The sequence below is a fragment of the Eurosta solidaginis genome, chromosome 5 (assembly GCF_040869045.1).
Source record: "Eurosta solidaginis isolate ZX-2024a chromosome 5, ASM4086904v1, whole genome shotgun sequence".
Taxonomy (NCBI): domain Eukaryota; kingdom Metazoa; phylum Arthropoda; class Insecta; order Diptera; family Tephritidae; genus Eurosta; species Eurosta solidaginis.
The window spans coordinates 205,681,042-205,705,689 of NC_090323.1; the positions used below are offsets into that span (position 1 = coordinate 205,681,042).

Below are 24,648 nucleotides of genomic sequence, written 5' to 3' on the forward strand. Positions count from 1 at the left end.
ATTTTACACCAGAGGGGGAGATAAAGGGGGGCGGTCGGAGGGTGTCACTGCTTACTTTGTAAGCCCTCGACTTATTTGACCCCTTGAGTCTGTGATATTGGTAAAGTTATAATGTGTAAAAATTCTGAAATATAATTTCTCGAAGGGTCGTGGGACCCCCACCCCTCTTTCAATGTTCGAAAAAAATTTCGCTAGTAGACTACCGTCTGTGTCCCAAATTTCATCAAAATCCGTGTAGCCATTCTGGCGTGATTCAGTCGCAAAGACGAAAAAATATAATAATTAAATTATAACTGTTCCTAGGGGGCGGGGACCACGCCCCTTTTGAAAAATATATAGCTAGTAGATCCTTCTAGACTATTGGCTATATGTGTGCAAAATTTCATCCAAATCGGTCTAGCCGTTCTTGCGTTATTGAGTCACAAAGACAAACGTCTGGACAAACATCCAAACATCCAAACATCCAAACATCCAAACATCCAAACATCCAAACATCTTCACATCCAAACTTTGCCATTTATAATATATATTAGATATTAGATTTCAATCACACTGTTTACAAAACATTTATTTAGACCATTCGCCAGATCGGTTTCGTTTTCAACCAGTATGCCATCCAGTATCACCTTTTTTATCCCTTGTTGTTGTTGTTGTTGTAGCAATGCTCGCCCCACCTAATAGCCGCGACCGATCACAAATTGTCATCAATATCCTCTAACGGGAGTCCAAGGAAACTTGCCGTTTCAACAGGGGTGGACCATAAGGAAAGGGGTGTTAGAGGCGTTGGTTCCACATTACAATTGAAGAGATGGTTGGTGTCATGTGGGGACACATTGCAAGCGGGGCATACATTTTGTATGTCGGGGTTGATTCTGGATAGGTAAGAGTTTAACCTGTTACAGTTTACCTTTTTTATCCCTTCGTTATCTTTAGTTTGGTTGACCGTTTGTTTGAGATATTTCCACATTTCTTTAGCATTATATTCATTCAAAATGATTTTATTCTCCATATACTTTATTTTTTTTAATTTGGCTAATTTTTTGTAGGACCTATTTATATTTTTATATTCATCCCACTCTCCAGTTTGTAACGCACGCGTGTACATATTGTATTTATATTTATTCATTTGTGCCAATTCTCTATCATACCATTTATTCATTAACTTGATATGCACTTCTTTCTCGTAGGTTAAACTTTCCATAGCCTGAATCATTATATTATTAATTAATTCGACTTTTACATCAATTGATAAGTTTATAGTAAAGTTGAAGTTAAATGATCTAAGGACGCTTATTAAAATATCACTATTATATTTGTCCCATGCTATGATTTTCTTGGTCAGTCTCATCTTGTATACTTTGGACGTTTTAATATTAAATTTTTATAGTTTCATGATCAGATATTTTGTATTCCTGCAAATTATTACAGATAATTTCATCCGAGTTTGAAAATAATAGATCAATTTTCGATTCACTTGTATCTGTGATTCGCGTATTAAATTCTAATTTTTTGGCTCATCCCCATCACAGCAAAAAACTCATTTAATTTAGTACTATATGTTGAAATGCAGTTCATGTTAATATTAAAATCACCGGCTACTATATTATGGTTACTTTTTTCATATTTATCAATTAGAATTTCATTTAGGTATTCAACAAAAGCTGCATCACTAGTGCTCGGCGAGTGGTACAGAACTCCAATCTGCTACTTTTTATCAACCTTCTTCAGTTTTATTACAATGCACCAAACGTTTTCATTTATGTTATCATTATAGATTACTTTAACATCAATTGTACTATGTACATAAACTAACACACCTCATGTGTGCCTGCTATGGGAATCACATCTTATCATTTTATAGGTTGCTATTTTTAATTCATTGTCTAGAATATCTTTGGTTGTACAAGTTTCAGAGCACAGTATGATGCCTGGTCTATGCACTTCCGCCAACACTCCCAACTCTGATTTGTTAGCTACTAGGCTATTTATGTTTAAATAGATGCATTTAAAGTCATTGTTGATGTCCTTTGTGGATCGTTTTTGGTACTTACTCTACGTTGCATAACATTAGCATGGTCTAGGTGAGCCAGTGGCCTGATTGTTAGTTGCTAGTATCCTAGCCTTTGCTTTTTTACATTTAAGTGTTTTAAGTAGACAGGGCAATGTCTGCTATTGCAAGGGTGATTGGTATCAATCCCTAGATTTAATTTCTCATTAGCTCTAATACAATTTATGCACATGTTTTTTGGTTGTTCCTTGCACTCCATGGGTTTATGTTTACCCAAGCATTTGCTACAAACATCTTCATTTTTGCATTCAATAGCTTTATGGTTGTATCCTTTACATTTAAAACACATTGTTATATCAACACCATCGTATACTTTGCACCTTTCCCATCCTATATTCAGTTTATCTAATTTTAACGCTTCAGTGAATATTTCCACATCCACCTCAACTATTGCATTATAATAATTTTTGTGACTAACTTTAACATTATATTGCTTAATAATTTTTACTTCACCCTGTTCAAAGCATTTATTTTGTTTTCGTAGACATTCAGTTAATTCATCACCATTCTTTTCAAATCGCATACCTGTTATAAATAGTCTTGGTTTATATTCACGAGGTATCTTTATCTCATATTCATTGCTAATTTCTTTGTCCATTATTTCTTTTATTTTGTCTCTTTCATTTTCATCAACACTATCGATCACCATAATACCATTATTACCAGCTTTAATATCTGTTATCTTTAGTTCCTTAGGATTAATTTTATTGTTTAAATCTTTCTTGGTTTTTTCACACGATTCTTTTACTTTCGGTTTAACAATAATAGGAGTACGTTTCTTTAATTCAGGCACTGTAGTAACTTTGCTTTTGTTTTCATCTTTTTTATTATTATTTTTCATTACTTCTGCATATGACAGCCCTTTTTCCTTATTATTACTACTAATTTTCTTTATTTCGTTACATACCTTTTCATTGTCTTTACCGATTATTTCAGTTTTATTTTTCACTTCTATCATTTCATATAAGCTTTTTATCTCACCAATTTTTTTTTTTTCAAACAGCTTTTGTGATCTTTCCATAGTTGCTACTCTTTGAGTATATCGACCCTCTACAGCTTCCAATAAAGCCTTTATTTCATTTTGGCTTTTCTTCATCACCTCTTCAAACTCATATTTATACTCATTTAATATTGTATTGTTTTTCTTCACACTCATTTGCATTTCTTGTCTTGATCAAACGGCTTCGTAAGTAGTTGCGGGATCTCACCATAGTGCTTACGGAGATGTTTTCTTAGGGTTTGCTAGGATGTCCAGGTTTATGTCACTATGAAGATAATCGTCTGGGGTCATAACAAGACATATTTTGTGCTTAAAATACAATTTCGCTGGCTCGATCCCTGAAGGTGAGAGTGTTATCGAATGTTAACTGATGGTCGGTAGCGTAACACCATCGATGTTAACTTCCAATATTTGCGTTATCCGTTCTTTCCACGTCGTAAACAGTGTAACGGTGAATTTGTTCGGTGGTTGTACGAGGTTGCTTTTTATTCTAGGAACTAGTTTGTCTGTTGGAGGGCCAGATCCTCTTGCCTTAATCTTGCAGTCGGCGGCGTAGGAAATGGCAGCTATAAAGCTTTGTATTGCGCTTATCAACCCCTTCAATCCCCCACGAGCACCGTTATGTGAGGGTATTTTTCATGATTCAGTCCGTTATAGTGATATTTAGTTTGCAGCAGCCACGTTGATTGATGGGTGTTTTAGCAATGCTTTGTTGTGAAATGAGGGAGCAGGAAGGTTTCCAATGTCTTTGCTACTGGCGAGAAACGTGATATCGGTCGATATGACTCTCCTTCGTTAGCTGGTTTTCGAGGATTTAGTAGAGGAACTATCCTTGCGACAGGAAGTTGACTCCCTCATCGCCAGAGTGTTTCTGAATTGGCATGGCTATACCTGCCCCTTGGCCTTTTTAATGGCTTCTTCAACCTATGTGGGGTGATGGTAATAGGTGACGCGTAGTGTTTGTTTTCATGTGCCTGTCTGCTTGCACGACGCCATGCCTTGTACTGAGGAATGAGAGTTGTATTGCCAAAAACGATGCATACTTTATTATTATATTTTGTCGGCTTAGACAAGTATTTGACGGTTGGCCAAAATTTACCGACAACCGGTTGTGTTCTTTAACCAACCGCATAATATCTACGTTAGGACTCTTTTGGGGTCGAGTTATCTCGCTAGGTCACGTTTTATTGCTAGGTTTGCAGGTTCAACTGGGAAATGTATGATTTCGGTAATGCTACCGGAATAAAGCGTGCAGAAGCTGAAATAAACGCGCGCTCGCCTTGTCGGACATCAGTCGAATGGGGAGAGCAATAAAATATTGATTTGTGAAAGTTGTAGTCTCCGTTTTTCATGATGAAATTTGCTGATTGCCGTATTGAAAGGAGTGTGGTCAGATGCTAACGCATTTAAAGCAGTTTCAAATAAATACATACATACATCAGGCCTGCGTTGATGATGAGAAAAGTCTGACGAGCTGTGACAGTTTCCTGCTATTCGAGTGAGGGCATCGTCATTTATCGTCTGAAAGTCGTAATATATGTTTGGTATGCTAGTATCAACATCAGCTGACCGGATAGTTATGCCCCGACTTTCTAAGGTTTTGTCGCTGCGGCTGGATGGTTGCGTTGAAATGGACTGTATTGCACACTGTAGACTACGATATCAGCATCTAAATTAATTAAAACTAAATCATATTCTCTCTGCGAAATGTTTGGTATCCTACGACGTCGCGTTTTACATGTGATACGCATACATGCCCCTAAACTTGAGGCCCGCAGCGGGTTAGGGGGTCAGAATATACCCGCGGTAGGTATGCCTGTCGTAAGAGTCGACTAAAATACCAGATTCAAGGGGCTGTGTAGCGTTATTCGTGAGGTTGCCAGCGCAATATATAGCTTCTCCAAACCCAATTGTGAACTATCCGCGGCGAGTTCGGTTTCACTAACAGACGAGGCTCTGGCGACCCCAATCTTCTCATGGAACTTGTGGGTGGGGAGGGAGGGATGGCCTGAAGGTTTAATGTGGCCACTTAAATCGTTCCCTAGCACCTTAATGGTGCTGTGTTACCGGAGCGTACCGGATCTGTATCCGGCAAAGGACCATCACATCGATAACACTCCCCAAAGCCTTCGGGGAGCAACCTTATCGCTACAACAACAACAACAACAACCGCACCATTTTGATTGCACTGCTGATGTAACATTTTGTTCTACATAAAAGCTTTTTTCACATAAATAATTCAAAAAGCAGTTCACATTATTAAAAATAGTTTGTTTCTTGCTCTTTTTAAACTAACTACAAATATTCATCGAATAATTTTTCTGATGGAGTACGACAGAACGGACAGTGGCCTTTTTGTAAAACTTGCAACTCATAATCCTCTGAGTAAAATACCTGAAAGCAAAACAAATTAAAATCAATTAAACAAGTTCGGAATTTAATTTTATACAAATTATTACCAATAAACATTCAGGACAAAATGTAACTTGTAAATCTGGTAAAATATTACGATAGTATATGTTTTTTAAATTATTTTCACGTCTTTTAACAATTAAAATGTGACTGGGGTCAATTGCTCGTAAGCCATTCCGGTCAAGACTCAATGGTAAAGCGCTGGCAACATCCTGGTTTATTAATTAAGCACCAATTCAGTTTAAGTAATGGTAAGCATAAATCCATAAATTCATACCAACCTCATTAAAGGGATCACCTTCCTGGGCAGGTTTTGGTGGTGCGAGTAGTAATCGTTCGGCTTCTGTATCATTTATATCAACCTCTGGGTGGAATTGCACCAAAGGCAATATCTCTAAAATAGAAATTAAAGGTTTATTTCGTAACCTATAGAAAAAAAGTGTTTAAAGGTTTGTAAAAGTACATGTCGATTATACTGCGAAACTGCGTTTTAGTGGGGCAATATTTACGACTCAGAAATAAAAAGCAGACTCATAAACATAAAACCTCGAAATTAGTTTTCATTCTGCGGTTGTTGTTGTTGTAGCGATAAGGTTGATCCCCGAAAGCTTTGGGGAGTGTTATCGATGTGATGGTCCTTTGCCGGATACAGATCCGGTACGCTCCGGTAACACAGCACCATTAACGTGCTAGCCCGACCATCTCGGGAACGATTTATATAGCCACATTAAACCTTCAGCCCATCCCTCCCTCCCCACCCCCAAGTTGCATGAGGAGCTTGGGCTCGCCAGAGCCTCGTCTGTTAGTGACACAGGATTCGCCACGGATAGGTGAGGTTGGCAATTGGATAAGCTATATGTTGCGCTGGCAACCGGAAAGAGTTGCGCTACACAGCCCATTGAATCTTGTACTTTAGTCGCCTCTTACGACAGGCATATCTACCGCGGGTATATTCTGACCCCCTGTTGTTGTTGTTGTTGTTGTAGCGATAAGGTTGCTCCCCGAAGGCTTTGGGGAGTGTTATCGATGTGATGGTCCTTTGCCGGATACAAATCCGGTACGCTCCGGTGCCATAGCACCATTAAGGTCCTAGCCCGACCATCTCGGGAACGATTTATGTGGCCACATTAAACCTTCAGGCCATATTCTGACCCCCTAACCCGCTGGGGGATTCATTCTTCGTTAGAATTTCATTGTTATGTTCACTTTAGATTTGCAAACATTTTGCCTTAGTTATTTGAAAATAAGTGATAAACTATTAATATATATGTATATTGGAAGGAAAATTGTAATTGTAATCATAAAGATACTTCGAGAAAGAGTGATGAGCTTGACAATGATATGCTCGCTACCGATACATTGATTTACGGCGCGGAGAAAGTAACATCAGTATACTTGCTAGTTGTCATGAAAAATTTGCTTACCAAATGAGATAAATGAAAAGATGTAATCCTGTTTGCAGGTCGGACAATTGTTGCCATTCAAGTGTTGACTGTAATTTGAACATTTATAACATAGAGGCAATAGCTCTTCTGGATCATTGAAACCGCTTTTGCATGCTTTACTATTCAGGTAATTTATCTAAAAAAGGGCACATGAATTTAATGGAAAATTTGTGTTTTACGAAAATCTACTTACATCGATTTGTTCCTGTACACCAGCTGGTGGTTTTAGCGATTGCAAGCGCTTATTTACAACCAAACATAATTTATTAGCTTTTAAGAGTTTCGCTTGTTTGGCTAATGTGAACAGAACCGCGCTATTAAAAGTAAATATTATTAAATATGAAGTTTGTGAGGGGGTCGTATGTACAACAAAATTAAAGCTTTTTCTTCGAATATTTTGGATGGAACCTACTTACATATAGAGTCAAAAATTCATACCTGCAAGGTTATAAGACGGTTAGGTTAGGTTGAACTGTCCGGTCTGTGAATACCTCACTCTGATCCCGCCTAATAGCTGGAGTTTTAGCATGGCGTGCTCGACCGTTTCCTCCCAACCCACAATTCCTACATCTGCTACCACTAACTAAGCCTTGTTTGAAAGCATATCACGCCAGAAGGCAGTGTTCAGTCTTTTCAATGATAAGAGTAACTTTGTGAGTTATATGATCTTCGACACTTTGGTTGATCATGTGCAGCTCTCGCCTTCTCTTAAAAAATAAAAAATAAATAAATGTAAGGCGCGATAACCTCCGAAGAGATAACACTGCCAAGGGGCGACCCCGCTTTAGCGAAACTTTTTGTATTGTGTCATCGGCTGTCATCGACCTCTGAACTAAGCTCTAACTTTTTAGCCTCTAGCTCATCGAGAAGTTACTTTAAACCCGGTTTCAAATTTCTAAATTATTATCTAATTTTTTCGATCCGTGCGCTACCTAACGGAATTGTTTCTCCTTTTGTTCCTTTGTCACGGTGTCTCAACCTGTCTCTGAGGTTTCATGTTTGTAGCTGAGCGTGACAAAATAAAAAAAGCCATTGAGAACAATCTGGGAAATAACTATGAGGTTAAGATTCCCAAAAAAGTGAAACCAGCAGTCATGGTGACTGGTATAAATTTTAAATATAGCGACGAGGAACTGGTGCAAAGAATTAAACGACAAAACATTTGTTTAAGTGAAACGGACATCAAAATTGTTAAGCAATATGAAGTGAAAAAGAACGCGAAAAACTATTATAATGCTGTGATAGAAATGAATGTTGAAGCGTTCACAAATGTACTAGCTGGAGAGAGGCTTAATGTAGGTTGGGAACGTTGCCGAGTATATGATGCAGTGCAGGTATTGTGTTGTTTTAAATGCAAAGGCTTCAATCACAAAGCGGCTGACTGCAAGGAAAAGGAAGTATGCACAAAATGCTTGGGTGAGCATAAACATACGCAATGCATAAAGGATGCAGTAAACAAGTGCATTAACTGCATACGAGCAAACAAGGAGCTGAATCTAGGACTTGACGAAAACCATGATACTCTGGATAGAACTTGTCCCGTATACCAACAAAAGCTAGATGCAAGGAAAAGGAAAGTTGTTTATTAGCAACCAAAGAAAACCCTTACAGCAGCGCAAAAGTCAAAATATTATTTAAATCGAGATAGCAATATATACAACTTGGAATGCATTTATCTTAATATTAGTAGTATCATAGCGAATAAAATCGAGCTGGAACGTCTTATTGAAATAAGAAGACCAAGTATTGTGTTATGTACGGAAACGTGTACAACAGAACATATCTTGGATTCTGAACTTAGTATTCCGACATACAAATGCATTCGTTGCGACTCTCAAAGTAGGCACACTGGCGGTGTTGTCATGTATGTGAATGAAAATATACAATTTAGCATAGTTTGTAATAAAGCTATCAACATGAATGTGTGGTGCATTATTGTAAAAATAAACAAATGCGCGTTAAAATGGAAAATCGGTGTACTATATCACTCACCAAGTAGCAGTGACTCCACCTTTATTACTTATCTAAATGAAATCATCACTGAACATCTCAAGGAGGCGGATAATAATTTAATAATTGGTGATTTTAATATCAATGTAAATGTATCGTCAACATACTCAAACCAGCTAACAAGTTTATTTGCACAAATGGCAATGATACAAAGGATAAACTTCGACACAAGGATAACAGACTACTCGTCTACAAGAATTGATTTGCTATTCAGTAACAATGATAAAGTTAAAGCAGTGAACATCGCATTTCTGACCATGAGACAATCCACTTCGAAGTGCCAACAACAAAGCTTTGTAAAATGAGAAGGTATGCTACTGTTACATGTTGGGAGTACTATAGTGCTGAAAATCTTTTAACTTTGCTACGAACATGCGATTTCAGCTTTATGTCAATTTCCGGGATAGAAACTAAAACTAAAGCCCTAAACGAAGTTGTAACTGTGGCTATGCAAGCACTGACTTATATAAAGAGGACCCAAATACAGATAAGAAATAAGTGGTACGACCGAGAATTAACAAACCTGCATAAAAGAAAAATAGAATCTTATAAAACTGCTCGAAATACTGGATTTTAAGACGAATATAACGTCATTAAGAAAATATATAAAAGAACCATAATTTATAAAAAAAAGAAATACATGGAAGATAGAGTAAATCATAACAATGGCGATATGAAACGTATGTGGAAGTGTCTAAAAGACCTCGTCGAGCTTAATGATGTTAAAAAACATATCACTAAAATTGTAATTAACGGTGAATGCCTGGAAAATGAATATGATATAGCTAATGCCCTAAATAACTTTTTTATACAAAGTATTGTTGAAATTAATGATAGCATCGAAGAAATTGTAAATGGGGATGAAATAAGCGCAAATCATAGTAATCCATTTGAAACATTTAAATTTACTGACATTTTAGTGGACGATATTATTATTATCACAAAATCACTTAAAAACAAATATGGCGGCGACAAGCTTTTATCGGAGGGTGTCGTTAAAGATGCCATGACATATACTGCTAATTTCTACAAAGACATAATTAACGAATCCTTAAACAGCGGTATTGTACCTAGTTACTGGAAAATTTCAACAATAATACCTGTTGAAAAAGTAAAAAATACAATGAAACCTGAGGAACTACGTCCAATTAACACGTTACCTACAGATGAAAAAATTATGGAGACAGTGGTGAAGGATCAACTTGTGGCATACTTAGAGAAGCACAATGTGATTATCCCAGAACAATCGGGATTCAGGAAGAGCTATTCTTGTGAAACAGCGTTGAATATGGTAATTGCAGATTGGAAAGAAGACATGGCGGACAAAAAATTTACGGTGTCTGTCTTCTTGGATTTAAAACGGGCTTTTGAAACTGTCGATAGATCTGAGCTATTGGACGTTATGTTTAAAATTGGTATAAGAGGAAAGGCTTTGGAATGGTTCCGGAGTTATTTGGGTGACAGAAAACAGAGAACGATAATTGGAAAGGAGGTTTCATCAGTGGTGGATGTTAACATTGGTTTACCACAAGGCTCGGTCTTGGCGCCAATATTGTTTACATTGTATATCAATGATATCAAAAGATGCTTAAAATATTGTAAAATACGTCTATTTGCGGATGATGCATTGCTTATCATAAGTGAAAAATATGCAGAATGTGCCATGCTGAAAGTACAAGAAGACCTGGACTCGCTATACAAATGGTTATGCCTTAGAAAACTGAAATTAAATGTCGAAAAAACTAAGTTCATGATATTTTGTAAAAACACCAATATCATAAGTAACAATAGTTTAAATAATATTACGCTGAAGGTAAAAAACATGGAAATCTAAAGAGTAGACAAAATTAAGTATTTAGGAGTTTTGATTGATGATAATCTAAATTTTGGAGAGCATGTAACTTATCTGGAAAGGAAAATTGCACAGAAAATAGGCTTCATGTATAGAACATGTAAACATATCAGTCAAAGTCATAAAATATTGGTATATCGTTCAATTATTGAACCACACTTTATTTATTGTCCTACTATTCTGCTATTAAGTAATGATATATATATTAAGAAACTTCAAATACAGCAAAACAAGGCAATGCGATTTATTTTAAAATGTCCTCCAAGAACGCCAAAAATTGTAATGCTCAATAGATTAAACTGGCTTAGTATTAAACATTCAGTTAGTTATTTCACATTGAAATTTATACACCAACTTAGGTTAGGAATGTTACCGAATTACCTGAGTAGTAAAATACATTATAATCATGAAATCCACAATTATGGAACAAGAAATTGCAATAATATAAGACTGCCTAGAATAAGAACTGAGTTCGCCAAAAGGTCTCTTGAATATTTAGGGTATAAAATGTATAATGAGTTACCTTCTGATTTGAAAGACTGTGAAAATATTAGTAAGTTCAAAGAAAAATTGTTTTTATATTGTACGTCACTAAATGTGACATGAGTAGTTATGTTCAATTTCTTATTTTAACCTAAACTAGGTCTTAAAGACCGTAATAATAAATAAATAAAATAAATAAATAAATAAATAAATAAAGAGAAGTTACTTAAAAATCGATTGCAAGATTTGTATGAAAAGCGAACAAACATTCAACCGACCTAATATAAAGGAAGTAAAAATTGCATGATATCTCATTTATGTACTGAAACTTGCGGATAAACATAAAATATGAAAGCGACAAACTAAGAAAAAATAAAAATTAATAGACAATTAAATAGAATAAAAAACTCTAAATTGGTACGGTCTTCGGCATAAAGTTTTGCTAACGTGTCATTGTTGTTGAATTACACTCAATATGCATACTGAAAAAGGTTCACTTCAATTGCTTAAAAAAAATTACTTTGCTTGCATTAGAAAATATTTTACTTACAATAAACTAACGCCCTTCGGAGTCCCTTTATATTCAACTTCGTTTAAAATGAAACGACTGACATTAAACAAACTAACTGGCGAATATGTGGTGAATGGTTCCTTCATATAGTTAAATATTATGCTATATGCATAATAAACTTTGGCAATACGCAAATGTTTATTGTACTCTTTCAAATGATAGTCTGTGGGTGATTGGTCGCTGTAAACAAATTTTTTTTTTAATTTATAATCTTAAATAAAAAATGTCATATTTAGTACTTACTCGTTTTTATAGTAAATATCTAAATATTGTTTAGTTAAAAGCCAATAAAAATAGCTAGCATCTAAAAAACGTTCTTCTTCAATAGCCGATGTGCTAAGTTGTTTGAGCAAGCGATTTGCATCTTTCATGCGACCAGCTTTCAAATATGCTAAATGTATAAATTTATTAAATAATTGATTCAGTTAGTTATGTTAATATTATCAATGTTTTGCTGTGCTCTAACCTTCATGTGCCTCAATAAATTTATCTGATTCTGCAAGCCACTGTGCATGTTTATAATTAACGGTCGGCAACATTTCTGGCATATTTTCTGCTAATCTAAATGCTTCAGCCCAATCGCATGCTTCAACATGTAACTGGATGACTTGTGCTTCATCGCCTAGTTTTCTAAATATTTCAGCTGCTAAAGGTAATGCTTTTAAACGTTTCAAATTGAATGCCACTGACTCTAAGGGTTTCTTTTCGCTCAAACTTAGTCGACGTCCAATATCGTATAAACTGAAAAAAAGGATATATTAATAAAAATTAATAGTTTATGTTGCTTTTGGAGCGGCAAAGATACCACAAAAAGACTTCCAATGAGTGCTGCGGGGTGACAGTCTTTGGTCGTATATGGATCCGGTTCGTTCCGCCTATTACGTGGATTCTATTTTTTTTATTTTCTAATTATCTTTGATCGCCGCGGTGCAGAGGTATTGTGGCGTACCACATCAAAGGTCAATGGTTCAAGTCTCGGGAAAAGCGACACAAAAATACTTTAGAAAAAGTTTCCTAAGCGGATTCGCGTCTCAGCAGGCAAACGCGGAGTGTATTTCTGTCATGCAAAGTATTGAATTTGTAATTAATTGGAGGGGTCCTAGGCCTATATCGCTTTGTAGGTTTATTGCTCAAAATTATTGTTTTGTTATTAAGCCACTGCGAATATATTCTATACACCGTTTCGAGAAAATTCATGCACTTGTTGAAGCCATTCAAAATTATGATCTAATCAGTCAAAAGGAGTTTTAAAACTGAAAATGTTTCTTCCAGCCTAGAACCCTTGTCAGGTGATGCCTTTTCTCTTTGGTTCTAAACACACCGAGATAAAAATTTGTATACTTTACATGGTCGTTCACATGGAATAATAACACATTTCTTATTTGCTTGGAAGACCGCGTCGAGGACGTAACACATCTAGTTTTCCGCAAACAAACGAAATGTATTATTTTTGACACAAATATTAATGCTAGTTTTTCATGCAAATAGCGAAGGGTGTAAGTCGTTAATGAGATTTTGAAAAGTGCTTCTGTTCGCTGGTAGAGACAATATGACTATAGCTACGATGCCGGGAGGGTGGTGTCCTATCGCTACTTTTGTTTAACTTCTACATATCAAAGCTACCTTCGCCACCAGAATGAGTTACTATCGTTTCCTACGCCGATGACTGCACAATACTGGCCACAGGCCCAGGCCCACAGATCGATGAGCTTTGTAACAATATAAAGGACTACTCACTGCAAGAAACTACAGGCTTCCCAATGCCGTCGGTTCTATGTACCGGAACGACTCGGGATTTTTCCCGACCAAGGACTGCCATTTCAGTGTAACCTCATTTAATTTGTTGCGCCCTCCCACAAATTGTCATCCTCCCAGCAGCGGGACTGCTCCATATTCTCTTGCTCCGGGGAGGTATCGAACCCAATCCGGGTCCGTCTCCTGAGATCGGTCCTGAGAAATGGTTTTGCTGCATCTGCCGGAAAAGAATCTTTTTAGGACGGTCATACTCTTGTCAGTTTGTGTCGTGTAAGGGATGATTGCATCGGACAGGTTGTTCTGGGCTAGACCCCAAAACCAGACGTCCACGTAACTTCTATAAATCTTTTGTGGCTCCCTTCTGTTCACGCCCTAGGACGTCCCGTAGTCTGCGCCTTAGCGCTCCCGCTTCCTTCCAGCAGCTCCGCTGCTCAGCAAGAAACAACAAGTAACCCCTGTTGCTCGCGCCCCACGGCGCCACAAACTCACACGGCTGCTCCCACTCATACCTATGATCTCCGTAGTAGAGTCGGGAGCAATGTTGTTGTTGTTGTTGTAGCGATTAGGTTACTCCCCGAAGGCTTTGGGGAGTGTTATCGATGTGATGGTCCTTTGTCGGATACAGATCCGATACGCTCCGGTAACAGTACCATTAAGGTGCTGGCCCGACCATCTCGGGAACGATTTATATGGCCACATTGAACCTTCAGGCCATCCCTCCCTGCCCACCCCCAAGTTCCATGAGGAGCTTGGGGTCGCCAGAGCCTCGTCTGTTAGTGAAACGGGATTCGCCGCTCGAAGGTGAGGTTGACAATTGGGTTGGAGAAGCTATATGTTGCGCTACACAACCCCTTGAATCCCAGTCGGGAGCAATGCCGAGCATCAGCTCCTGCTCCCGTCTTCTCTCCCCCTCTTTTCCGGCAGCAATTGTGTAGGTCAGGGAAACAGACTCTTAGTCCCTACCTCCCTTTGCACCGTTTGCCAGCACAGAATATATACGTTTGCGACATCCGCCCAATGCAGCTCCTGCCATGGACGGTGCCACTTTCCTAGATGTTCTGGTCTCCGCGACGGCAACCCCCCGACGGGGTTCATTGCGCCAAGTTGCCAGGCTGCATACCCAAATACACCGGGTACCCCAATGCTTACCCAAGGACGTCTAGTCCCAGGGCCACAACAGCAGTCGCATCCTGGCCTTCCACAACTCAGGCGTAGTTACCCGTCACTTACTCTCAGAGTGACGACGTCTCCCCTTATGCACTTCAGAATTCTGCAGTTAAACTGTAATGGATTAACTGGGAAGATCACGGAGATAGTCGACTTCATGAAGCGGCACAACATCCGCATTGCTGCGTTTCAAGAGACTAAACTCACAGCAAGATCTGCATTGCAGACCTGTTCTGGGTATAATGTTCACAGAAAAGATCGCGAGAGCGGAAATGGAGGCGGCCTCACTGTGCAATATCATATATTTGATCCCGACATCGACCGCAGGGACAGTGTCGTAGAACGTCAAGGATTATCTGTCCGGTCGGGCGATGCACACCTAGAAATCATCAACATCTACATCCCTCCTGTCACCTATTGCCCCAGTGGATACCGCCCTGATTCAGTGCCGTACTAACTGGAAACAATCGCATTATCTTAGGCGATTTCAATGCCCATCACGATCTATGGCATTCAAACTTACGGGTGGACAGTAGGAGTGAGATGTTAGCGGATCAAATAGAAGAAATGAAACATCAAAACCAAGAAGAATTAAACAGGGTGTGCCACAGGGTGGTGTCCTATTCCCACTTTTGTTTAACTTCTACATATCTAACCTACCTCCGCCACCAGAAGGAGCTACTATCCTTTCCTACGCCGATTACTGCACAATAATGGCCACAGGCCCAGGCCCAGGGATCGATGAGCTTTGCAACAGAATAAACGGCTACCTCCCTGATCTCTCCAGTTTTTCGCCTCGCGCAACCTGGCATCACCGACTAAATCCTCGGCGACCTTATTTACAACATGGACGTCCCAAATGTCGACCATTTTGAACATCCACGTCGATGGCACTACGCTACCGACAGTCCTACACCCCAAAATCTTGGGTGTGACGTTTGATCAGGATCTACATTTTGGTGAGCATGCAGCCGCAATTGTACCGAAAGTCCAGAGCCGTAATAAAATCCTCAAATCAACCAGACGTCCACGTAACTTCTATAAATCTTTTGTGGCTCCCTTCTGTTCACGCCCTAGGACGTCCCGTAGTCTGCGCCTTAGCGCTCCCGCTTCCTTCCAGCAGCTCCGCTGCTCAGCAAGAAACAACAAGTAACCCCTGTTGCTCGCGCCCCACGGCGCCACAAACTCACACGGCTGCTCCCACTCATACCTATGATCTCCGTAGTAGAGTCGGGAGCAATGTTGTTGTTGTTGTTGTAGCGATTAGGTTACTCCCCGAAGGCTTTGGGGAGTGTTATCGATGTGATGGTCCTTTGTCGGATACAGATCCGATACGCTCCGGTAACAGTACCATTAAGGTGCTGGCCCGACCATCTCGGGAACGATTTATATGGCCACATTGAACCTTCAGGCCATCCCTCCCTCCCCACCCCCAAGTTCCATGAGGAGCTTGGGGTCGCCAGAGCCTCGTCTGTTAGTGAAACGGGATTCGCCGCTCGAAGGTGAGGTTGACAATTGGGTTGGAGAAGCTATATGTTGCGCTACACAACCCCTTGAATCCCAGTCGGGAGCAATGCCGAGCATCAGCTCCTGCTCCCGTCTTCTCTCCCCCTCTTTTCCGGCAGCAATTGTGTAGGTCAGGGAAACAGACTCTTAGTCCCTACCTCCCTTTGCACCGTTTGCCAGCACAGAATATATACGTTTGCGACATCCGCCCAATGCAGCTCCTGCCATGGACGGTGCCACTTTCCTAGATGTTCTGGTCTCCGCGACGGCAACCCCCCGACGGGGTTCATTGCGCCAAGTTGCCAGGCTGCATACCCAAATACACCGGGTACCCCAATGCTTACCCAAGGACGTCTAGTCCCAGGGCCACAACAGCAGTCGCATCCTGGCCTTCCACAACTCAGGCGTAGTTACCCGTCACTTACTCTCAGAGTGACGACGTCTCCCCTTATGCACTTCAGAATTCTGCAGTTAAACTGTAATGGATTAACTGGGAAGATCACGGAGATAGTCGACTTCATGAAGCGGCACAACATCCGCATTGCTGCGTTTCAAGAGACTAAACTCACAGCAAGATCTGCATTGCAGACCTGTTCTGGGTATAATGTTCACAGAAAAGATCGCGAGAGCGGAAATGGAGGCGGCCTCACTGTGCAATATCATATATTTGATCCCGACATCGACCGCAGGGACAGTGTCGTAGAACGTCAAGGATTATCTGTCCGGTCGGGCGATGCACACCTAGAAATCATCAACATCTACATCCCTCCTGTCACCTATTGCCCCAGTGGATACCGCCCTGATTCAGTGCCGTACTAACTGGAAACAATCGCATTATCTTAGGCGATTTCAATGCCCATCACGATCTATGGCATTCAAACTTACGGGTGGACAGTAGGAGTGAGATGTTAGCGGATCAAATAGAAGAAATGAAACATCAAAACCAAGAAGAATTAAACAGGGTGTGCCACAGGGTGGTGTCCTATTCCCACTTTTGTTTAACTTCTACATATCTAACCTACCTCCGCCACCAGAAGGAGCTACTATCCTTTCCTACGCCGATTACTGCACAATAATGGCCACAGGCCCAGGCCCAGGGATCGATGAGCTTTGCAACAGAATAAACGGCTACCTCCCTGATCTCTCCAGTTTTTCGCCTCGCGCAACCTGGCATCACCGACTAAATCCTCGGCGACCTTATTTACAACATGGACGTCCCAAATGTCGACCATTTTGAACATCCACGTCGATGGCACTACGCTACCGACAGTCCTACACCCCAAAATCTTGGGTGTGACGTTTGATCAGGATCTACATTTTGGTGAGCATGCAGCCGCAATTGTACCGAAAGTCCAGAGCCGTAATAAAATCCTCAAATCCCTTGCTGGCAGTACTTGGGGAAAAGACAAAGAAACGCTCATTACCACTTACAAAGCAATTGCCAGCCGATTGCATGCTACGCGTCCCCTATATGGTCGCCAAGCCTAAAAATAACCCACTGGAATAAGCTACAGGCCTGCCAAAATACTGCGCTCAGAACCGCCACGGGCTGCCTTCTTATGTCCCCAGAACACCATCTACATAATGAGGCGAGAATACTCCCCATCAGGGAGAGAAATGAGGTGCTAACCAAACAGTTCCTGTTGAATACCCAGAAACCTGGGCATCCGAACAGACATCTGATTGATGAGCCAACGCCGCCTTGGGACTTAAGGAGTCATCTCCGTAAGCATTTTGAGGAAATACGGCACCTGAGAACTCAGCCGTATGAAGCAAAAAACCACAAACAGGTCCTTGGTGAACTCCACAAACAGGCGTCGGAGCTTTATGCCAGGAATTGCCCGGTGAATTCAGTACTCAGGGAACAGTGCCCACAACTTGCGGAAGAGGAACGCATACTCCCCAGGGAAACGCCAGTTACTCTGGCTCAACTTCGTTCTGGATACTGTAACAGGTTAAACTCTTACATATCCAGAATCAACCCCGACATACAAAATGTATGCCCGCTTGCAATGTGTCCCCACATGAAACCAACCATCTCTTTAATTGTAATGTTGAACCAACGCCTCTAACACCCCTTTCATTATGGTCCACCCCTGTCGAAACAGCAAGTTTCCTTGGACTCCCGTTAGAGGATATTGATGACAATTTGTGATCGGTCGCAGCTTTTAGGTGGGGCGAAACATTGCTACCACAACAACAACAGGCGTGCCAAAATACTGCCATCAGAACCGCCACGGGTTGTCTTCTTATGTCCACAGAACACCATCTACATAATGAGGCGAAAATACTCCCCATCAGGGAGAGAAATGAAATGCTATCCAAACAGTTCCTGTTGAATACCTAGAAATCTGGGCATCCCAACAGATATCTCATTGATGAGCCAACACCGCCCAGGGACTTAAGGAGCATCTCCTTAAGTGTTTTGAGGAAATACTGCACCTGAGAACACAGCCGTATGTGAAGCCAAAAAACACAAGCAGGTCCTCAGTGAACTCCATAAACAGGCGTCGGACCTCTAAAAAAAAAAAATAAATGTAAGGCGCGATAACCTCTGAAGAGATCTAAGGCCGAGCTTCTCTTCCAATTTGCGTCGTGCTCCTCTTGCTTTTCCCTACAAATTGGCCGGACGGGACCTACATGTTTTATGCCGACTCCGAACGGCATTTGCAAGGCAGGTGAGTTTTCACTGAGAGCTTTTCATGGCAGAAATACACCCGGAGCGCTTGCCAAACACTGCTGAGGGGCGACCCCGCTTAGAAAAATTTTCTTCTAATTGAAAAACCTTATTTCTAAAATTTGGATGTTACTTTGCCCGGGGTGTGAACCCAGGGCATACGGTGTGGTAGGCGGAGCACGCTACCACCACACCACGGTGGCACGTCGGACCTCTATGTCAGGAATTGCCCGCTAAATCCTGTACTCAAAGAACAATACCCTAAACTTGGAGAGGGAAACGCGAGTCACTCTAGCTCAACTTCGATCTGGATACTGTAACAGGTTAAACTCATACCTATCCAGAATCAACCCGACATACAAAATGTATGCCCTGCTTGCAATGTGTCCCCACATGACACCAACCATCTCTTTAATTGTAATGTGGAACCAACGCATCTAACACCCCTCTCATTATGGTCTACCCCTGTTGAAACAGCAAGTCTCCTTGGACTCCCGTTAGAGGATATTGATGACAATTTGTGATCGGTCACACCTATTGGATGGGACGAAGCACTGCTACAACAACAACAACAACAACAACAACAACTTCGTTCTAAAAACGTCAAAAAGCTCTGATAATTTTATACATTATTCATACATACATATCTGCCCAACCCTGCTCTGCTACAATATCAATAGCTCTTTGATGCTCGCCAGCTGATAATAATAACTCTGCAGCAGCGCGTGGCTCTTTAACCGAATACGCCCATTCAGCACGTTTTTTCACCAATTCACGTTTGGCTTCCTCCGAGCCGTCCTTAATAAATTCTTGTGCTAAATCGAACATGCGTAAGTCTGTATACATTTCTAATGCACGTATAGGCTGATTACATTTCTGATATAGACGTGCTGCCTCTTTGTATTTTCCAGCATATGCGTAGCTATCACCTTGTAATACTTCTTTTGGTATGCCACCACGTTTTTGTTTTTCGCTTAACTCATCGATAAGCTGTAGCCATGAAAGAGATCGTACTTTTACATATCCAGCGCGGGCGATATGTAGGTGTAATGATTCTAAGGCGGATTGTGCTAGACCTTCCCAATCGGCAGTTGTTACACCTAAGCAGGCAACTTGATAGGCCTCTCTGTAAATACAATGAAAAAAAATATTAAAGTTTTTATTTTTAAGCAATATAATGACCGAACTTCTTCTTTTAGTAGCAGTGAATGAACGCCAATACTTTTTCTGAAGATCAACGGACTATTTTCAAAATCCCTATTGAAGAACAATCCATGACTTTATAAGCTCAGAAGTATCTTTGGGAGTAGATAATTCGACAAAACTTTTATGAAATGAAACATTATCAGGCCTATTCCGGTTTTTACAAAAATTATTATGATTAATGGACTCATTTTAATTATTATCCGTCAACAAAAGGCACATTCAAAAATTCGTTGCACATTTTCTCACAGAGTTTGATTTGTGGCCGAAGTAGAACGGAAATTTTAAAACCGAAGAGAGAGATAAAGTTCGGTTCGTTCTTTATCAAGATGATAATCATACTCGAAAAGACCCGCTTCAATAAACTGCCACATGGTTGCACCCAACGCCAACGGTATATTATGCATAACGTTACCGCGCAAACAAAATGCTGTCGCACCACACAGACCCACTATTACACCTAGCATATTTTGTGGTCCACGTGGTGGCAAACTACCAACACGTATACTCAGCCCACCATTTGTGTGTGTATAGCATAGCATTGAGTCCAAATGTGTATTCCAAGTAACAGAATTAACACCAGAGTCCTATAAGCAAATAATATGGTTATGGTTCTTTGTTATGTTGGACATTACAATTTCATGTTTACCTGATAAAGTAATGTATCTGTAACAATATCGCGTACAACCAGACGTCCTGTGTCGTCTACTACGGCAATTTTGGTCCGATTCGCATTTATATCCAAGCAACGTACTGCTGACACGACATTTGTTATTAACAGCGGTAGTGAATTGTCCAAGAAGATACGAAAGACCTGCATTTTTTTCGATATACAAAAATAATAAATCAACAAAACACAGCAGATAATACCTGACCGCTTTTCAATCCAATTAGTAGGCCTTCACGTCCCTCTGGGCCACCAGATACCTGGAAATTGGCAAAAAAATGCATGAGGTTGAGAAAAGCTACGCTGCGGTGGCTATCAAGGTACAAGCCCAACCATCTAGGGGACGGTTTGATATGGCCACGTTGAATCTTTTAGGTCATTCAACTTCTTCCTTCGGTAGGGAGCTTGATAAGCTGTAAATTGCGCTGGCAACCACACGAAGTAGTTGCGTTACACAATCCTTAAATGTTTGAGGTGTTACAAGACCCTGGTTATCAGCTTATCTGGTTATGAGGTAATATATTTTACACAGTTTTCAAAAACAATATACACTGGCGGCATATAATTTTTAAGCCGATAAATTGATAACACGTTGCCCCAGTTATATTTTGCTTTGATGTTTGCTTACCTTAATATATCGTATAAATGAATCCATTATCCAATCACGTTGCAAGATGCCATTAAAATCTAAGCTCTGCAAACGTTTCTCCTGACATAATACTATATGACGCGCACACACTACCAATAAACTACACTCGAATTTCTTCTGTATCTTTTCTTTTACTTTATAATGCATCGGTTGTTCTTCACCGGAACTTAATTCATATAGAACTACTCGCTCAGGTAGCTGCACCGCCAAACGATTCTTATAAATGGCAATCTTTTGTACTAAATCGCGGCACTTGATTCGTACTTTTTGTCCAGATATTAAATGTTGGATTATGACGTCACACATATTTTCACGAAAAGCATAGCGTTCACGATACAATGCATGTACAGTGCTTGAGATTATATTGAAACAAGCGAGTGTACCATTTTGGCATCCAATCGTATAAGACTGACTATTAGGATGTATGGCAACTGACCATATCCAGGATTTGAAACCTTCGCCGAGTGTACCCAAGCGTACCCCTTCTTTGGTAAAAAAATGCAGCGAATCAGTACAGCCGCTTACAACGCAGTACTCTCCATTCGGAAAGAAAGTCAAACAAAGTGGATCGAAACCGAGTGCTCGTTCCTTGCCAATCATTTGACCGCTAAGACTATGAAATGACAGCGTTTGACCCCAATCAGCTACACCAATTATATCAGTACTAGTCATTGGACAACATTGTAAACTAAACACATTACTACTGGAACCGCCAGGACGATCGAAGCGGCCTTTTTCCTCGCCGAGCTGGGCAGCGAAAGTGAACATATATATGTATAAGGTAAGTCGTGAGTTTTTAGTAAACTATATCCTGCCCCTTTGCAAAGTATACTCTGACCAAATATTGTCTATTTTGTTTAATTGATAATTTGCAATTTGTAACAATAACAAAGTGTTTGGCCAGGCAACTTTAGCCAGAGAGGAAGAACAATACTGATTGAATTGCCATGTATTGGACAGCTCAAGTTCTGGTGGCTAATCTATTTTTATATAAATAGACCTAATACTTATAAATTCAAGTACTTACCTTACTCCTTATCGAAACGCTGCCATTAGCTAAACCAAGTATCAAATACTGTCCATCAGTTGTCCAACAACATGAATTAACTCGTGTTGAAATTTTATATTTTTGAACAGCTTTCTGATCAGCAGACCAGAACGCAAAATCACTATTTGAGCAAGAAGCCAATTGATGTGTTACAGGATTAAATGACATACATTGGACGGAATCGTTGTGCCTGTAATGAAAAAAGAAACACCCACACGTATTACTTGTGCTTGGACTTGGTTGTATGTATGGAGTAAATGTAAAAGTTTTTGTTATATTAGGTCCCACAGGAAGAAGTCCACTTAATGTGTTGCATTATCTCGTTTACATCAAGACTCAGCTTCCCGTACCTTATCTGTCACTTTTCTGATACAGATGCTTCCTTCAAACACAGTGGGGTATGATCACCTAGAAGTCATGTCAAACTCACAAGAATACAACAGTCAAGCTAGCACTATGTAGAAGGTGGTAATTGTGGGCATAGTAGCGTTAATTATACTACCAAATATTTTTCGGGAGTGTCGTGTCGATATTAATATAAATCCGGCATTCTCTGGACCTAAAAAAAAGTACTTTGCGTGGTTTACCACCGCAGATATTTGCTATTTTAAATTTTTTTTTCCTATAACTGGGCGGAACGGCCGCGTAAGGCAACTTTCACTGAGAACGTTTTAAATTTTGAATTTTGAAAAAATGTATTTCTAATTGAAAAAAAAATTCTAAATTTTCGATGTTACTTGCCCGGAACTTGAAACCAGGACCTCCGGTGTGGTAGGCGGAGCAGGCTACCTCAAGACTGCAGACGCCGTCAAGTCACAGCAGCTATTCCTGTTTAGCAATAATTGACACCAGCTCGGAGCACCAAGACAGTTCAAGTCTTCCTCCACCTGGCCCTCCCTCAACTCCGGTAGCGATACGAATACTTTTTGATCGATCTGGCTTCGACTTGTAGGGCCATTCACGTTATCTGTTTAAGCCCACATAATTTCTATTTACTATGTTTTCGAAAATTGAACTACAATTGAATTATAAAAAAAACTGTTAATCCTGACGCTCGGCACGTTTTTGCGTTAGGTTATCTCGATAAAAAGTAAGGACGAAACAAAACCATTGTATTTTACATATTCCTATGTTCTGCACATCAACTACAACTCAATGAAATAGCCGAGGTCAATACACGTCATTTGACACCTCCCGATATTTTTGGACACGTATTAGCAATTGTAAATTATTACCAGAAATTTTAAGTTAGGATTCATATATATATATATACTCACGAATATTTTAGTAATCCCTCTAGCTGGGGGGACCACACAATCACAGTTTTATCTACAGCACCACTAGCAAACTTTTTGCCATCGCGCGCGTATGCCACGCAATTAACTATATCCTTATGCGCTTTCAACGTATTCAATAGAATGCCTTCTGTATCATAAATGAGCACCCGATCACCGGCTGCTACAACCAGTTGCTTGCCTTCTGGATGGTAGCACACAGAATGTACACTTTTATTTAAAAAGAAAGACATATTGCGCAATTTATTTAATTAGTGTAGGTATAACATGTGCGTAAATCTCACCTGGCTTGTTCATCTTTTGCATTGGGCAATTCAATTTTTTGCACCCATTTAAGAGCACCACGCATCTTGGTCAATTCTCTGATATTCTACTGCATTAATAACCGCAATGCAATGAAATTTGGTACTTTAAACTAAATTTCATTTCCATTTTTCGATTTTCAATAGCATTGCACCTTTGTTTACAATTATTCACCTGCTTAGTTGCTTGGCAACAACAATATAAACTTATTATAATTAGTGATGTGAAAAGCTGCAAATAGTTACTAGAGATTTATATTCCCCAATTAACACTTTTTGCCCGATTTTTCAGTGCAAGTTTAAACTCCAGTTAAAGTTGATTAGGGTGTTTAGCCTTACCACTTTGTTTGATAACATACAATTTTCCGCTCAGCTCAGCTTAAGCGGCCTAAGGCCCGGTTTTTCAGTAGTTGGTTAAGCTAAGCTTAAACTAAGTTTGCTTAAACTCCAGTCAAATTTAAACTCCAGTTAAACTACTGAGCAGTTTTTCAATCACAGTTTAAAGCCGCGTTTGGGGGTAGCCTTTTTGTACGGCAAC

The 24,648-nt window shown here is 39.9% G+C and overlaps 2 protein-coding genes across 3 annotated transcripts in view; one reads left to right on the forward strand and one right to left on the reverse strand.

Annotated features, from left to right (window-relative positions):
* Positions 1-504: 504 nt before the first annotated feature.
* Oseg1 (intraflagellar transport protein Oseg1) lies at positions 505-24,476 on the reverse strand. 2 transcript variants are annotated; one of them, XM_067787710.1, is made up of 16 exons: positions 24,093-24,476; positions 23,791-24,018; positions 22,493-22,703; positions 21,445-22,212; positions 21,020-21,076; positions 20,799-20,963; positions 20,492-20,736; positions 19,590-20,072; positions 12,308-12,582; positions 12,085-12,232; positions 11,821-12,021; positions 7,119-7,239; positions 6,905-7,061; positions 5,762-5,874; positions 5,528-5,692; positions 505-5,462 (listed from the first exon to the last, which is right to left on the reverse strand). In XM_067787710.1, exons 1-16 carry the CDS (start codon positions 24,155-24,157, stop codon positions 5,364-5,366), a joined length of 3,501 nt encoding a protein of 1,166 aa, XP_067643811.1. In that variant the 5' UTR covers positions 24,158-24,476; the 3' UTR covers positions 505-5,363. The 2 variants fall into 2 exon arrangements, with proteins under 2 accessions (XP_067643811.1, XP_067643813.1); XM_067787712.1 differs by lacking the exon at positions 21,445-22,212 and having other exon boundaries at positions 24,093-24,469.
* The window catches only part of pzg (putzig), a 40,722-nt gene continuing 38,296 nt past the window's right edge, over positions 22,223-24,648 (forward strand). Inside the window, exon 1 of the mRNA XM_067787721.1 lies at positions 22,223-22,246. The gene's annotated coding sequence lies outside the window, so the exon portion shown is untranslated. The remainder of the gene's footprint in view (positions 22,247-24,648) is intronic.

What these genes read in the sequence shown, in the direction of transcription:
- Oseg1 (XM_067787710.1), bottom strand. Translation starts at nt 24,157, where the DNA reads ATGCGTGGTGCTCTTAAATGGGTGCAAAAAATTGAATTGCCCAATGCA. An exon ending in CCGAAGGGCGTTAGTTTATT is followed by an intron (nt 7,240 to 11,820) that starts GTAAGTAAAATA and finishes TACTTTTAATAG; the next exon opens with CGCGGTTCTGTTCACATTAG. An exon ending in CTTTTCATTTATCTCATTTG is followed by an intron (nt 5,875 to 6,904) that starts GTAAGCAAATTT and finishes TTTCTATTTTAG; the next exon opens with AGATATTGCCTTTGGTGCAA.